The sequence below is a fragment of the Heptranchias perlo genome, chromosome 40 (genome assembly GCF_035084215.1).
Source record: "Heptranchias perlo isolate sHepPer1 chromosome 40, sHepPer1.hap1, whole genome shotgun sequence".
In the NCBI taxonomy this organism is placed as follows: Eukaryota; Metazoa; Chordata; class Chondrichthyes; order Hexanchiformes; family Hexanchidae; genus Heptranchias; species Heptranchias perlo.
This window is the reverse complement of record NC_090364.1, coordinates 18,124,097-18,140,654: the sequence shown is the minus strand read 5'-3', so window position 1 is coordinate 18,140,654 and position 16,558 is coordinate 18,124,097. Positions and strand designations below refer to the sequence as shown.

General features: G+C 48.6%; 1 protein-coding gene across 2 annotated transcripts in view; it reads right to left on the bottom strand.

The window, feature by feature from the left end:
* Positions 1-10,389: 10,389 nt before the first annotated feature.
* Positions 10,390-16,558, bottom strand: part of LOC137305763 (beta-1,4-mannosyl-glycoprotein 4-beta-N-acetylglucosaminyltransferase-like) — an 81,406-nt gene continuing 75,237 nt past the window's right edge. For both annotated transcript variants that reach the window (XM_067974712.1, XM_067974713.1), the window contains exon 3: positions 10,390-14,852. In XM_067974712.1, coding sequence (XP_067830813.1) covers positions 13,322-14,852 — 1,531 coding nt within the window. In that variant the 3' untranslated portion in view covers positions 10,390-13,321. The remainder of the gene's footprint in view (positions 14,853-16,558) is intronic.

The window sequence follows — 16,558 nt, the reverse complement described above, 5'->3', positions numbered from 1 at the left end:
AACTAGGGAAGGTAAACTGGGAAAAATGTTGACAGACAAATAAATAGAACAGCAGTGGGAAATATTTAAAATGGTGATCAAAAGATTGCAGGAGAAATATATTCTGCTAAAAAACAAGAACAAACTAGCCAATAATGAAACCCCATGGATGAATAAAGAGACAAGAGTAAAATAGAAACTAAAGAAAAAGGCATTCACTAAGTATATAGACAATAAAGGAGAGGATGACAAAAGGGAATATGAAGAGTTTAGGAAAGAAGTAAAAAAAAACAAGTACGAAAGCAAAGAGAAACTACAAAAAAAATTATCAAGGAATATAAAAAGAAATAGTAAAGTATTCTACAGACATATAAATAACAAAAGAAAAATCAGGATAGGGATAGGGCCACTAAGGGATGCACACGATAAACTCACAGGTAATGAGAGCGAAATGGCAGGAATATTAAATAGTTACTTTGCCTCAGTATTTACCAGGGAGACTGACACGGTGGGCATGACATTAGAAGAGATCAAAAAAGTTATAAAGATGGAAATGGGGGAGATAATTGATAAACTAATCAAACTTAGAGAAGATAAAACCCCTGGTCCAGACAGATTGCGTCCGCACATATTAAAAGTTAGGGAGGCGATAGCAGAGGCACTATTACATATATATAAAAATTCACTAGGAAAGGGAATAGTGCCAGAAGAGTGGAGGACAGAGAATGTGATTCCTATATTTAAAAAGGGAGATCGAACCAGTCCAGGGAACTATAGACCAATTAGCTTAATATCAGTGGTAGGAAAAATAATGGAATCTTTACTCAAAGAAATAATTTAAAAAATCTAGAAACCTAAAGTATAATAAAGAATGGTCAGCACGGATTTCAGAAGGGAAGGTCATGCTTGACTAACTTTATTGAATTCTTTGAAGAAGTAACAGAAAGGATAGACAAGGGTAATGTAGTAGATGTAATATATTTGGATTTTCAAAAGGCCTTCGATAAGGTACTGCATTATAGACTCATGGCTAAGGTCAGAGCATGTGGAGTCAGGGGACGAGTAGCAGAATGGATAGCAAGCTGACTACAAAACAGAAAACAGAGAATAGGGGTTAAAGGTAGTTACTCAGACTGGCAAAAGGTGGGAAGTGGTGTTCCACAGGGATCAGTGCTGGGACAACATTAACGATTTCAAGGTCATGAGGGGTCTAGACAGAGTAGATAGAGAGATGCTGTTCCTGTTGCAGAAGGGTCAAGAATCAGAGGACACAAGGTAATTGGCAAAAGAACCAAAGGCGACATGAGGAAAAACTTTTTAATGCTGTGAGTGGTTATGATCTGGAATGCACTGCCTGAGGGGGTGGTGGAGGCAGATACAATTGTGGCTTTCAAAAGGGAATTGGACAAGTACTTGAAGGGCTACGGGGATAGGGCGGGGGAGCGGGACTAGCTGGATTGCTCTTGCAGAGAGCCAGCACGGGCTCAAAGGGGCTGAATGGCCTCCTTCCGTGCTGTAACCACTATGATTTGGTCTCAGGAATCGGAACTACAATTTCAAAATTTGCGGATGACACCAAATTGGGGGTGTAGTTAATACAAAGGAAGAATGCAAGAGAACATTAATAAACTTGCAGAATGGGCCTGTAATTGGCAAATGAATTTCAATATGGATAAGTGTGAGGTGGTACATTTTGGTAGAAAGAATAAGGAGGCCACATACTGCTTGGATAATAAGAGTCTAAATGGGGAAGAGGAGCAGAGGGATCTGAGGGTACAGATACACAAATCATTAAAAGTAGCGACGCAGGTTAATAAGGACTTTAAAAAAAGCAAACAAAGCAGTGGGGTTCATTTCTAGAGGGATAGAATTGAAAAACCGGGAAGTTATGTTAAACTTGTATAGAACCTTGGTTAGACCACACTTGGAGTATTGTGAACAGTTCTGGTCTCCATATTGTAAAAAGGATGTACAGGCATTGGAGAAGGTGCAAAAAAGATTTACAAGGATGATACCAGAACTGAGAGGATATCCTTATCAGGAAAGGCTGAACAGGCTGGGACTCTTTTCTCTAGAAAAAAGACTGACGGGTGACCTGATTAAGACTATGAAAGAGTTTAATAGGGTAGATGCAGAGAAAATGTTTCCACTTGTGGGGGAGACCAGAACTAGAGGTCATAAATATAAGATAGTCACTAATAAATCCAATAGGGAATTCAGGAGAAACTTCTTTACCCAGAGAGTGGTGAGAATGTGGAACTCGCTACCACAAGGAGTAGTTGAGGCGACTAGCATAGATACATTTAAGGGGAAGCGAGATAAACACATGAGGGAGAAAGGAATAGATGGATATGCTGATAGGGTGATATGAAGAGGGGAGGGAGGAGGCTCGTGTGGAGCATAAACACCAGCATGGACCAGTTGGGCCGAATGGCCTGTTTCCATGCTGTAGACTCGATGTAACTCAATGCAATCTGACCATGAACAGAGACAAACAACACAAATTGTAAACACAAGATCCACAAACATTGTCTCTTAACAAAGAATTGAAAAAAGCCAGGCCACAAATAATCTCCCCAAGGCACCCACAGAACAGTGTGACTGGATGAGCAGGGACCTATACCTGGCACACGTGCCAGAGACCCGTACCCGGAATCCATACCCGGCACACGTGGGAAAAACTTACTTGACCTCGTCCTCACCAATCTACCTGTCGCAAATGCATCTGTCCATGACAGTATTGGTAGGAGTGACCACTGCACAGTCCTCGTGCAGACAAAGTCCCGTGTTCGCACTGAGGACACCATCCAACGTGTTGTGTGGCACTACCACCGTGCTAAATGGGATAGATTCAGAACAGATCTAGCAGCTCAAAACTGGGCATCCATGAGGCGCTGTGGGCCATCAGCAGCAGCAGAATTGTATTCCAGCACAATCTGTAACCTCATGGCCCGGCATATTCCTCACTCTACCATTACCAACAAGCCAGGGGATCAATCCTGGTTCAATGAGGAGTGTAGAAGAGCATGCCAGGAGCAGCACCAGGCGTACCTAAAAATGAGGTGCCAACCTGGTGAAGCTACAACTCAGGACTACATGCATGCTAAACAGCGGAAGCAACATGCTATAGACAGAGCTAAGCGATTCCACAACCAACGGATCAGATCAAAGCCCTGCAGTCCAGCCACATCCAGTCGTGAATGGTGGTGGACAATTAAACAACTAACGGGAGGAGGAGGCTCTGCAAATATCCCCATCCTCAATGATGGCGGAGTCCAGCGTGTGAGTGCAAAAGACAAGGCTGAAGCGTTTGCAACCATCTTCAGCCAGAAGTGCCGAGTGGATGATCCATCTTGGCCTCCTCCCGATATCCCCACCATCACAGAAGCCAGTCTTCAGCCAATTCGATTCACTCCACGTGATATCAAGAAACGGCTGAGTACACTGGATACAGCAAAGGCTATGGGCCCCGACAACATCCCAGCTGTAGTGCTGAAGACTTGTGCTCCAGAACTAGCTGCGCCTCTAACCAAGCTGTTCCAGTACAGCTACAACACTGGCATCTACCCGACAATGTGGAAAATTGCCCAGGTATGTCCTGTCCACAAAAAGCAGGACAAATCCAATCCGGCCAATTACTGCCCCATCAGTCCACTCTCCAAGGCTCCGGACTTCATTGCAGCCTTGGTCCAAACTTGGATAAAAGAGCTGAATTCCAGAGGTGAGGTGAGAGTGACTGCCCTTGACATCAAGGCAGCATTTGACCGAGTGTGGCACCGAGGAGCCCCAGTAAAATTGAAGTCAATGGGAATCAGGGGAAAAACTCTCCAGTGGCTGGAGTCATACCGAGCACCAAGGAAGATCGTAGTGGTTGTTGGAGGCCAATCATCTCAGCCCCAGGACATTGCTGCAGGAGCTCCCCAGGGCAGTGTCCTCGGCCCAACCATCTTCAGCTGCTTCATCAATGACCTTCCCTCCATCATAAGGTCAGAAATGGGGATGTTCGCTGATGATTGCACAGTGTTCAGTTCCATTCGCAACCCCTCAAATAATGCAGCAGTCCGAGCCCGCATGCAGCAAGACCTGGACAACGTCCAGGCTTGGGCTCATAAGTGGCAACTAACATTCGCGCCAGATAAGTGCCTGGCAATGACCACCTCCCCTTGACATTCAACGGCATTACCATCGCCGAATCCCCCACCATCAACATCCTGGGGGTCACCATTGACCAGAAACTTAACTGGACCAGCCATATAAATACTGTGGCTACAAGAGCAGGTCAGAGGCTGGGTATTCTGCGGCGAGTGACTCATCTCCTGACTCCCCAAAGCCTTTCCACCATCTACAAGGCACAAGTCAGGAGTGTGATGGAATACTCTCCACTTGCTTGGATGAGTGCAGCTCCAACAACACTCAAGAAGCTCGACACCATCCAGGACAAAGCAGCCCGCTTGATTGGCACCCCATCCACCACCCTAAACATTCACTCCCTTCACCACCGGCGCACCGTGACTGCAGTGTGCACCATCCACAAGATGCACTGCAGCAACTCGCCAAGGCTTCTTCGACAGCACCTCCCAAGCCCGTGACCTCTACCACCTAGAAGGACAAGAGCAGCAGGTACATGGGAACAACACCACCTGCACGTTCCCCTCCAAGTCACACACCATCCCGACTTGGAAATATATCGCCGTTCCTTCATCGTCGCTGGGTCAAAATCCTGGAACTCCCTTCCTAACAGTACTGTGGGAGAACCTTCACCACACGGACTGCAGCGGTTCAAGAAGGCGGCTCACCACCACCTTCTCAAGGGCAATTAGGGATGGGCAATAAATGCCGGCCTCGCCAGCGACGCCCACATCACATGAATGAATAATCAAAAAAACATACCCGAGACCCATACCCGGCACACGTACCTGGGACCTGTACCCTGGACCCGTACCCGAGACATACATCTCAAACTCCTCCTGGGCCAGGCCTGAAGCCCCCTGTTCGAGGTACCTGATGAGCCGTGTGTATAGTTTAAATGTCTGCTCCACTCACCTGACTTACAACTGAGAATTTATCGGACATTGACTGGCACAGGGCACAGGGTCCATACCATGAGATTTCTCAAAGCTCAGTAAATCCATGAGCTCCAGTCAGATGCTGTTTTTACCAAACTGACTGCGGGTAAGACAATTTTTTTTTTGAAACAATTTTTTTTTTAGAAACATGGTTCTTCAGATTTTGCTTTTACTGCTATTTTAACAGATGTGGAATGTTTGTATTGGTTTAACTTTGTAGCCACAGCCGACTCCGTCTCCACCCACTTCCTTCTGTCTCTGACCCTGCAAAAAAACTCTCCCCACCAGTCACTTACAACAGCACTTTCAAACTGCCAACCCACTAATCTTTGGCCCTCCATTGGTCACAAAACTTCTGCAGTTGTTGATTTGTTCAACCACTCCCTCTCCTCCACCTTTTATGCCCCAGTAAAACCTTCACCCTCTCCCATCCTGGTTATTTCCCTAGTACTGCCCCCATCTTCACTCCCTCAATTCCAAGGGGCACAGACTTCAGCAAATCTGGTGCACAACTGGTTTAGTCAATCACCACATCTGACTGGACCACACCAGGCACTATCAGGCCCCCCCTCTGCCAAAACGCCCAGTATCCCATGATCGTCCCGGACAGCAAGATAACCCCCTCCGGCTTCTCTTCTCCACTACCATCTCCTTAAACCCCCTTCACTCTCAGCTTCAACATGTGCGAGGAGCTCATGGACTTCTTTATCACTAAGATTCACACCATCCGTTCAGCTGCCTCTGCCATATTACCCCCTCCCCCCTGCCCTAGCACTGATCCTGTGCCATTGACTAGTTCCTCTCCCATCTCCCTTCATGCCCTTTCTGAGCTCATCTTGTTTATAAGCCCCACCTCCCGCTCTCTCGACCCCATTACTCACTGATCACCCAACTTCCCTTCCTAACCCCCATTCTAAATTGTTTCCTCTCCTCAGGTACCATCTCCCTCTCACTTTCAAATCTGCCATCATCACTCCTCACTTAAAAAAACCCACCCTTGACCCCTCCGTCCTTGCAAATTATCGTCCCCGTCTCCACCTCCCTTTTTTCACCAAAGTCCTTGAATGTGTTGTAGCCTCCCAAATCCCTGCCCATCTTTCCTACAACTCCACATTTGTATCTCTCAAAATCGGTTCTGTCCTTGCCGCAGTACTGAAGCAGCCCTAACCAAGTCGCAAATAACATCCTTTGTGCCTGTAACTGTGGTGCATTTTCCCTGCTCGATCTCTGTGGCCGTTGACAGGTTGACCACACCATCCTTCTCCAATGCCTTGCCATCATTGTTGAGCTCAGTGGGACTACCCTCGCCCGGTTCCCCCTTACTTGTCTGATCATAGCCAGAGAATCTCTCGCAATGGCTTCTCTTCCCACCGGCCCCCACCCCAAGGATCTAATCCTCGGCTTCCTCTACATACTGCTGTAGGATAGTGTATAATATTATAGGGAAAATAGCTTAACAATACAGGTCAGCATTAATATCTGCATATTATGAAACTATATTCTGTGCGATCGAGGCAAATGCCTGGCTTAGAACAGGTGGTTAGGATTCCGCAGGGGAATGCTCAGTGAGCAGGAGGCGTCGGGTTAATGCAACTCACGAAGCACAAAGTATGTATGTAAAGAATTATAGCCTAGTTTAGAGACAAGACTAGTTTTCAGTTGTTATTATTCTGGTACGGTGTGATGTTTATAACTGTACAAAATTGTCTCATCTTCTACTGATAAATGAAATGCCTTTACATTCCAGTCTGTGAGTAAACAACAGCACATGACACAAAGATCACAGAACAATAATCTCCAAATTGATAGGTTCAGAGCAAGTAGGGGACAGCATCCATCTAAGTGTATAAAAAAGATCACTTTCAGTAGTTATTTGGTATTACGTGCTGAGATCTTGCCTGGATTGGTTAGGCATTTACAGACCCCAATGGATATCCTACAAGTATATAGTCTTGTTTGTATGTTCTGTCGATATTATTAAAACCAACAAGTTGATTTATCTCTGGTGTCCAAACCTGTATAATTTGGATTCATTTACTCAGTTGATCTAACAGCTGCCCCTCAGCACCATCATCCAAAGACACGGGGTCAGGTTCCACATACACACCAGTGACACCCAGCTCTAGCTTTCCACCACCTCTCTCAACCCTTCCACTGCCTCTGTTGTAAGACTGCTTATCTGACATTCAGTCAGATGATCTGTAATTTTCTCCAGTTAAATGTTGGAATGACTGAAGCCATTGTCTTCATCCCCACCAAAAGCTCCACACCCTTGCCATAGATTTCATCTCTCTCCCTCTCATCTGTCTCAGGTCGGACCAGACTATTTGACCCGAGTTGAGCTTCCCAGCCCATCACAAAGACTGCTTACGTCCACCTCTGCCTCCACTTCAGGCCATTGCTGCTGAAATTCGCACCCATGCCTTTCTCACCTGCAGACTCAACTATTCCAATGCTATCCTCTCCTACACCAAGCCCCACTCTCCCATCACCCCTATCCTTTCTAACCTACACTGGCTCCCAGTCTTGCATTGCCTACAATTTAAAATCCTCATCCTCATGCCCTTCCCTATCTCTCTAACCTTGTTCAGCCTGCAACACTCTTTGTTCCTCTGACTCTAGCCTTGTGCATTTCCCCCATTCATTCCTTCGTTAGTGGCCATGTCATTAGCCACCTAGGCTTCACATTCTGACATTCCTTTCCTGAACCCCTCCACCTCCTTAAACCCCACCTCTTTGACCACCTCTCCTAATATCTCCTTCCTTTGACTTGGTGCCATATTTATTTGATTACCCTTCTGTGAAATTTTCTACATTAAGAACGCTGCATCAATGGAAGTTGTAAACAATTTTACAACACCAAGTTATAGTCCAGCAATTTCACATCGTTCACCTGACGAAGGAGGAAGCCTCCGAAAGCTTGTGAATTTAAAATAAAATTGCTGGACTATAACTTGGTGTTGTAAAATTGTTTACAATTGTCAACCCCAGTCCATCACCGGCATCTCCACGTCAATGGAAGTTGTTGTTGTTGTTACAAGTAGTGAGATTTGGGCAGCTCCCCTGCTGCAAACAGATGAACCCAAGATACCACCCCCCCCCAAAGCAAACCAACTTCTGAATCAGAGGCTAATAAAGGAGCTTGACCCAAAAGAACATCAGTCGAGACCAGCTCTACAGTGAGGGTACTGAAGAACTCAATAAGGGTTAGAGAAGAAGCTGTCAGAATTGAACAGTTAGCGGTAAGTGGATATATAAGTGGAACAGCAAGTGGGATCGGAGATCTTCATCCCAGGGTGAAGAATGGGAAGGTGTTGAGGAGGAACCACAGACATCTTCATGTGTAGAGACACGGAAAGTCTGGGTCCACAGATCGTGGCACAAGTGGAGAACCCAGGCAGTCCACAGTACATGAATCAGTGCCACAACAAGGCAAGATCATGGCTGATGAGCAACTAGGTACCGCGCTGGGATTGGGGACAACAATTGGAATCTCTGGAAAAATCTCCATGACCCCAAGCAGCAGGCATGCCGCTGAATCACTGGCCTTTTTGTGAACCGTTCAGACTGCAGCGAGTGGAGTTTACAATTGATCTTCCCGCTGTTGAAGAAATGTATTTACTTAAATACAGCAATATTAGTGGAACTTTACATCCAAGTCAAGTACAGGAAGTTCCTTCCTTATTCCGTAACCAGAAAGTGTTTATACAATTGACAGTTGCAGCGTGGGTGAACAAGCTGATCAACAAACCACGTTTTGAAGCTCTTCTGGTTTGTCACCAAGTAAACTGAGTATCAAATATTAGTGCCTAGAATTGTACACAATTGTCCAGCTGAGGCCTAACCAGTGTTTTATAAAGGTTTAGCATAACTTCCTTGCTCTTGTACTCTATGCCTCAGGATCCCTTATACTTTAACAGCCTTCTCAACGTGTTCTGCCACCTTCAAAGATTTGTGTACATATAACCCCAGGTCTCTGTTGCTGCACTCCCTTTAAAATTGTACCATTTAGTTTATACTGCCTCTTCTCATTCTTCCTGCCAAATTTTTTCACTTCACACCTAAATGTCCGACCCCTTATCTTGAGACTATGACCCCTAGTTCTAGACTTGCTAGCCACGGGAAACAGCCTCTCAGCATCTACCCTGTCAAGCTCTCTATGAACTTTATAAATGTCAATGAGATCACATCTCATTCTTCTAAACTCCAGAGTATCGGCCCATTCTACTCAACCTCACCTCATAGGACAACCCTCTCATCCCAGGAATTAATCTAGTGAACCTTTGTTGCACCCCCCTCTGCTTTTCTATTCTTCCTACCAAAGTGGATAATTTTACATTTCCCCACATTATACTCCATCTGCCACCTTCTCACCCACTCACTTAATCTGTCGATATCCCTTTGCAGACTCTTTGTGTCCTCCTCACAACTTATTTTCCCACCTAGCTTTCTATCAACAACAAACTTGGATACATTACACTCTGTCGCCTCGTCTAAGTCATTGATTGTAGATTGTAAATAGCTGATGCCCAAGCACTGATCCTTGCGGCACCCCACTAGTTACAGCCCGCCAACCAGAAAATGATCCATTTATCCCTACTCTGTTTCCTGTCCGTTAACCAATCCTCAATCCATGCTAATATATTATCCTCAACCCCATGAGCCCTTACCTTGTGTAACAATCTTTTATGTGGCACCTTATCGAATGCCTTTTGAAAATCTAAATATACCACATCCACTGGTTCCCCTTTATCCACCCTGCTAGTTACACCCTCAAAAAACACTGATAAATTTATCAAACACGATTTCCCTTTCATAAAACCATGTTGACTCTGCCTCATCATATTATGGTTTTTTATGTGACCTGTTACTAGGTCCTTAATAATGGATTCCAGCATTTTCCCTATTACTGATGTCATGCTAACTGGCCTGTAGTTCCCTGTTTTCTCTCTCCCTCCTTTCTTGAATAGCAGGGTTACATTTACACCTTCCAATCCACAGGGGCCTTTATAAGGTACTTTAAATTCCATGATAAATGATAATGATTCACAAATGCCATCCAGGACTGTTGAATGTTGAGAGACATGAAGAATGGGCTTCCAGGCAGGTTATGTAACTTGTGTCAGGAGTACAGAATAAGACAACCTTCCCCCAGAGAGACGACTCATCAAACGGCGCGAGATGACTCGACAGGCAGCTCGATATAGTTTCAACAGGATTAAAGTTACATGGACAAACCGAGACAGAGACCCCAGGTGGGGCCAGGGACCCTCTCCGTCTCTCTCTCTCCCCCCCTTCCCCCAGACACACAAACCTGCAACATAAGTGAAACTTGGACAAACAGTTCACTAGGTACAATTTAATTAAACGTTTTGGGTAAATGTTTAACGCAAATGTTATTTTTATTAAAAGGTTAAGATTCAATCCCCACCGTGTGTTTTGGCTGAAACAGAAACAGCCTGGGTTCTGCACCCATCGAATCCCAGCCCAAGATCCCGATAGATTTGCCCTCCGCCCGTCTCTAAGCGGGCGAGCTGGTCACTTTCCATCGGCAGCCCAACTGCAGATCAGCACCTGAGTGTGTTCTCCACCTTAGCACAGGGAGTATGAAACAGGGCCATTGAGGGGAGCTAGACTGGAGAATTCTTTCAACTCTTCCAGGAGCGAGCCAGCCGAACTGAACAGAACTGGGCGTTTAATTACACTCCAAAAATAACTCGCCCTGGGCTACGGAATCTGGGTCTCTCTTCAGTCGGACATGGGATGGGGGCTGTTTATTTCCAAGATGTTGCTTCTGAAACCAGGGCTGTGGAAGGTGAGGCCACTCACAGCTGGCCTGCTGTTACCCAACAATCAGATTCAGTGAACCTAGAATTGCACCAGAGCGCTATCCTCTGATCCAAATCAGTGCAAACCCCAGCGTAAGAGGGCAGCGTCAGTGAGTGTGAACACCTCAAATCACCAGGTGTGCACCATAGTGAGTGCTGCAAACTCACAGCCAGACCTCCTCTCAGTCATTGGTCCAACTGCAGCCAGTCACAGGACGGAGATCCAGTGTACTCTGAGTCCGAACACTGGTGGAGGGGGGGATTCCGGAGGTGTGGATTGGGAATGGGCCGTGGGGGAAGTCAGTCTGAATCAGTGGTTGGTCCCTTTAATGCCAGCTCGTTGTAGCAGGAACAATGAACGAGCCCGAACACGGAGCCAGGAAACTATCGGCATCACTTCATGGAACTGGAGTGGTTAATCCCAAAAACACAAAAAAAAAGTTTCACAGAAACTTCAATCCAGAAGACATTACACAGAAGATAAACAGACACAAAGCACCAGCCTCCTCACAGCCCAGTGAAATCAATCATCGCTGGCCAGTAACACTCAAATATACCCAGACAGGCAAATTCCAACAGAACCAATCATCTTCAGTAAATTGACAACCGCAGACACTGCAGCTGACAACCGCAATCACTGCAGCTGCCACATTCTGCACTCCGAGGGCATGGGGGGGGTGCCTGGGCCAGACTCCGACCCCTGGGCCGACGGGGGGCCCGGCTCCTTCACCGGCCTGGGCCAGACTCCGACCCCTGGGCTGACGGGGGGGCCTGGCTCCTTCACCGGCCTGGGCTAGACTCCGACCCCTGGGCTGATGGGGGGCCTGGCTCCTTCACCAGCCTGGGCCAGACTCCGACCCCTGGGCTGACGGGGGGCCCGGCTCCTTCACCGGCCTGGGCCAGACTCCGACCCCTGGGCCGAGGGGGGGCCCGGCTCCTTCACCGGCCTGGGCCAGACTCCGACCCCTGGGCCGACCGGGGGGCCCGGCTCCTTCACCGGGGCAGCATTTTAACTTTTAAAAAGAAACGAACCTTTTCTCTTTTGCGTTTCTCCAAATTACCAAAAAAATTAGACTTGAGATTTGTTCAGATTCCTCCTGCTGGGAGGACATTGCCCGGGAGACAGCAAGTCTGCCTGGGCCTGGGCCAGACCCAGATCCAGTGCCGTTACAGCCTCTCCTGCTCTCAGTGCCAGCTGCTGTGATGTGTTACTGGGTCAATAAACAATAAATTGTTGCCTTCTCGCCCCTTTGCCTGGGCCCAGGCGGGAGGAGGCTGGGGTTCGACCCTGGGCCCCTCTGACTGGAGGAGGAGGAGGAGGAGGAGGCTGGGGTTCGACAGCATTGGACAATAGGGGGCACCACTCACCCTCCCTGGTGACTGAATATTAGTAAAAGCACCAATAGGAACGTGTTAGCGAGATTACTGACATTTGGAACAATCTCCACCCCTTCCTGTCCATCATGTTCCTCCCACCCCCACCCAGGGGACAGAGTCTCTCCCCACCCAGGGGACAGAGTCTCCCCCCCCCACCCCGAGTCACTGTCCCCCCGGCACGGGCCGCTCGGCTCCTCTCCAGGCCCGGCCCAGCACTGCTTGGCTGCTGATCAGAGCTGCTGGAGCCGAGAGTTCTCATCGGCATCAAGTGCCCTGAAACCACGGACTCCCTCTCATCCTGTGCCGGGTCTCCAGGCTGGGTCCTGGACAACACTCACTACAATTCAGAGAGAGAGAGAGTTTGAGGGACAAACAATTCTCACTTGCCTCCCTGTGTCTGTCAAGAGCAAAGTTTCACAGGTTTGATTAAAAGGAACGTGTTGCTGCCCCTTTGGCAGGGAGCAGGTTTGAGTGACATGGCCAAAGCTTCCCGCTCCCATCAGCGGGGGGGTTTACCCTCCCCCCGCCCCGGTCTGGGTGACTGGGCCCAGGCTGAATTATATTTACTCCACCAAACTCAGCCAATCCAAAAATTTAATTATTTTAAGTCACATTTCACAAGAACCACGTTTGACCCAAAGATTGACTCCATCTGCCTGAATCACCCAGGCCACTGGTGTCCAGCAGTCTGCAGGTCAGACTCTGGGCCGTGGGACCGTGGGCTGTTGCTGCCCAGTCACAGTGCACTGCACTTCAATCACACAACTCCTTGGGAGGCAGAGAAGAGAAATGAGTTTAGTACATGAAAGCTCATCAGAATCACAATATAAACCAGCTTTTGCCCAAAATGAAAACTCTGGGAAAATAAAAAGGTGGTGAATGACGCAAAGTACAAAGTGCAGCTGCTCTGGAACCTGCTCGAGCAGAAGCACAGCCTCAGACAGCAGTACTAAAAGGAGAAGAGTTCTCAAAACCCACAGGTCCCAGTTAGTGGCACAATACCAGACAGTAGATGCTGCAGAGAGTCGAGTAGTCCCTGTCCCTATGGTGCGGGACACGCTGCGAGTGCAGCTATGTAATCTTCCCAGTCTGATTGTAGAGCTCAGCAACCCCGACTCCCGCCTGGTCCCAACTCTCCTTCCTGTACGGATTCTCTAGCATGTACTGATATTTCTGGAAGTTTTGCAGCAGGTATTTGGGGGCGTACATATGTTCTTTGGGGTCTGCAGGGGGGTAATCCTGCTCAGTGCCATCGAACCAGCCCCCAGTCTGGATCAACTCGCGAATGTAACTCAGATCCCTTTTCTCTTGGTAGTTCCCCCATCGGGGAAAGTCTCCGTTCTGTGCAGACAGTAGTTTGTAGCGGATGCCCTCAGGTCTGAAACACCAGGAGCAGTGCCATCCTGCAAAGTGCAGTGGGCTGCCCAATGACCAGGGCACCAGGATGTGCCCAGTGCTGTTCTCATACTGACGGAAGTTGGGCATCAGGTAGTACTCCCGCCGGCGCAGTTTAATGCCATCGCCATTGTACACCATGAACAGCATGGCCACTGTGCAGCCTGACACCACCTCCAAGCTCCCGGGCTGCTTCCAGAAGAAGCCGTACAACGACTTGCGCAGGTGGAAGGCGAAAGGCTCTGTCCAACCGTCGAAGAGTTTGAGGAAGAGCACGCCATCGTGGGCCGGGATCTCATCCGCATCGTCAATCAGGAAAATGTCATCATCCCGGAGATCGACGATTCGACTCATCCCATTCTGGGTCAGGAAGGTCCGCAGGTAGTCGTCAGCGATCCAACCGTCCTGCCTCCCTCCGCTGGGGAAATGGTCCAGGAAAACGTACAGGATCTTGTTCCCCACATAACTGTAGGATCCATTCAGCAACATCTCCACAAACTTCAAGGGTTTGGGCTCCCCAAAGGCGGTGAAGTTGGACTCGCAGATGATAAAAACATCGACCACGTCTCCCAGCTCGTGGAATCGGACGTCCAGCAAGTCAAACTCGTGGTTGATGTTGACGGCGTTGATGACCCTACGGGGCATTGCCCGAGGGCTCAGTCGCTCCTTCGTTGGCAGATTGGAATACTGGACCATGGTGGGAACCCCGCAATAGGGACCATGCCAGCCTGGGAGGCAAGGACACCCCACCCACCTCCGCCGCGGCCTGCCGCTGACCCCTCGACCCACCACCTTCCGCGTCAGCTGCTTGTCCAAAGAATTCCTGCCCCACCCCACCGCCCCCTCCACAGACCCCGCCGCCATCTTGGTTCCCTGTCTGAAACAAATGGCTCCGGCCTTGGTCCGCACAAAGTATTTCGTCTCATCGTCTTTCAGTACAAACAGGGCTCGGTGTAACTGTGCCCAGCCTCCGAGGGGAGCATCGGGCAGTGCCTGCAGCCCCAGCCCAGCGCTCACCTCCTCCACCGCATTCTGCTTCCAGAAGAACTGAGAGTCGACAAAGATGGACCTGAGGGAAGGGCTGAAGGCAGAGAGTTCACGGGAAAACGTGATGTAGGACAGGGCCTTGAGGAAGTGCATGAAGGAGATGAGGCCAAGTCCAGCCATACACAGCACCAGAACCACACGGTGACGACGCATTTTCATCCTGAACCAGAGAGAGAACACAAAACACCCTCAATTAAACAGGCTTAAAGACCCTGCATTTCTACAATGCCTTTCACAACCCCCGGGGACATCCCAAAAGCACTTTACAACCAATTAAATACTTTTTGAAATTAAGAACAGAAAATGCTGGAGAAGCTCAGCAAGGCCGGCCGCACCTGTGGGAGAAAGAAACACAGTTAACGTTTCAGAACTCCTTAAAACCTACCTCTTTGACCAAGCTTTTGGTCACCTGTCCTAATATCTCCTTATGTGGCTCGGTGTCAAGTTTTTGTCTGATTACGTTCCTGCGAAGCGCCTTGGGACAATCTGCTACATTGAAAGTGCTGCGGGTGTAGTTGTTCTTTTGATAAAGGGCGGGCTCTGGTGACATGGCGTGTGCGCGCTGCAAATTTGTGCGCAAAATTCCTCAGTGGGTTCCTGATCTTGATAAGATTTGGCAGGAAAGATCAGAGTATCTGCTCCCTCAAACAGCACAGGGAGCTCACTACAATAATAAATACATCAAAGGAGGTGTGACATGTAAATATCAAGAGGGTGAGAGAGAATAAATAAGGCTAAAAAAACAGAATATTTTGAAAGATTTCAGGAAATGAGGAAGGAGGTTGGAAAATATGAAACTAAAATATAATCTGTTGCTGCATGAAAAGCAGAATTAGTGACAAGCGAATCACGTCCAGTCCACACGGCTTTACCCCCCTCGACCCCCGACCCGCATCGCCACCTCCCCCCTCCCCCCGACCCGCATCGCCGCCGCCCCCCGACCCTCGACCCGCATCGCCGCCGCCCCCCCGACCCTCGACCCGCCTCCCCCCGCATCCCCTCCCCCCGCATCGCCTCCCCCTCCCCCCGCATCGCCTCCCCCTCCCCCCGCATCGCCTCCCCCTCCCCCCGCATCGCCTCCCCCTCCCCCCGCATCGCCTCCCCCTCCCCCCGCATCGCCTCCCCCTCCCCCCGCATCGCCTCCCCCTCCCCCCCCCAAACCCGGAGTCACGTCACCGCCCCTCCCCCCCAAACCCAGAGTCACCTCAATGACTCGATCCTAAACAACTGGGCCACAAACAGCGATAGAAAATCATAGAATTTTACGATGTGGAGATGCCGGTGATGGACTGGGGTGAACAAATGTACGGAGTCGCACAACACCAGGTTATAGTCAAACAGCTTTATTGGGATCACAAGTTTTTGGAGCTTTCCTCCTTCGTCAGGTGAGTCATCTGACGAAGGAGCAAAGCTCTGAAAGCTTGTGATTCCAATAAAGCTGTTGGACTATAACCTGGTGTTGTGTGACTCCTTACATAGAATTTTACAGCACAGAAGGCGGCTATTCGGCCCATCGTGCCTGTGGCAGCTGTCTGAAAGAGCTATCCGATTAGGTCTCACTCCCCTTCTCTTTCCACATAGCCCTGCAAATTTGTCCCTTCAAGTATTTATCCAATTCCCTTTTGAAAGTTATTATTGAATCTGCTTCCTCCACCCTTTCAGGCAGCGCATTCCAGATCACAACAACTTGTTGCATAAAAAAAATGTTTCCTCATGTCGCCTCTGGCTCTTTTGTCAATTATCTTAAATTGGTGTCCTGTGGTTACCGACAATCCTGCAACTGGAAACAGTTGCTCCTTATTTACTCTCCCAAAACTGTTCATGATTTTGAACACCTCTAATAAATCTCCCCTTAACCTTCTCTGC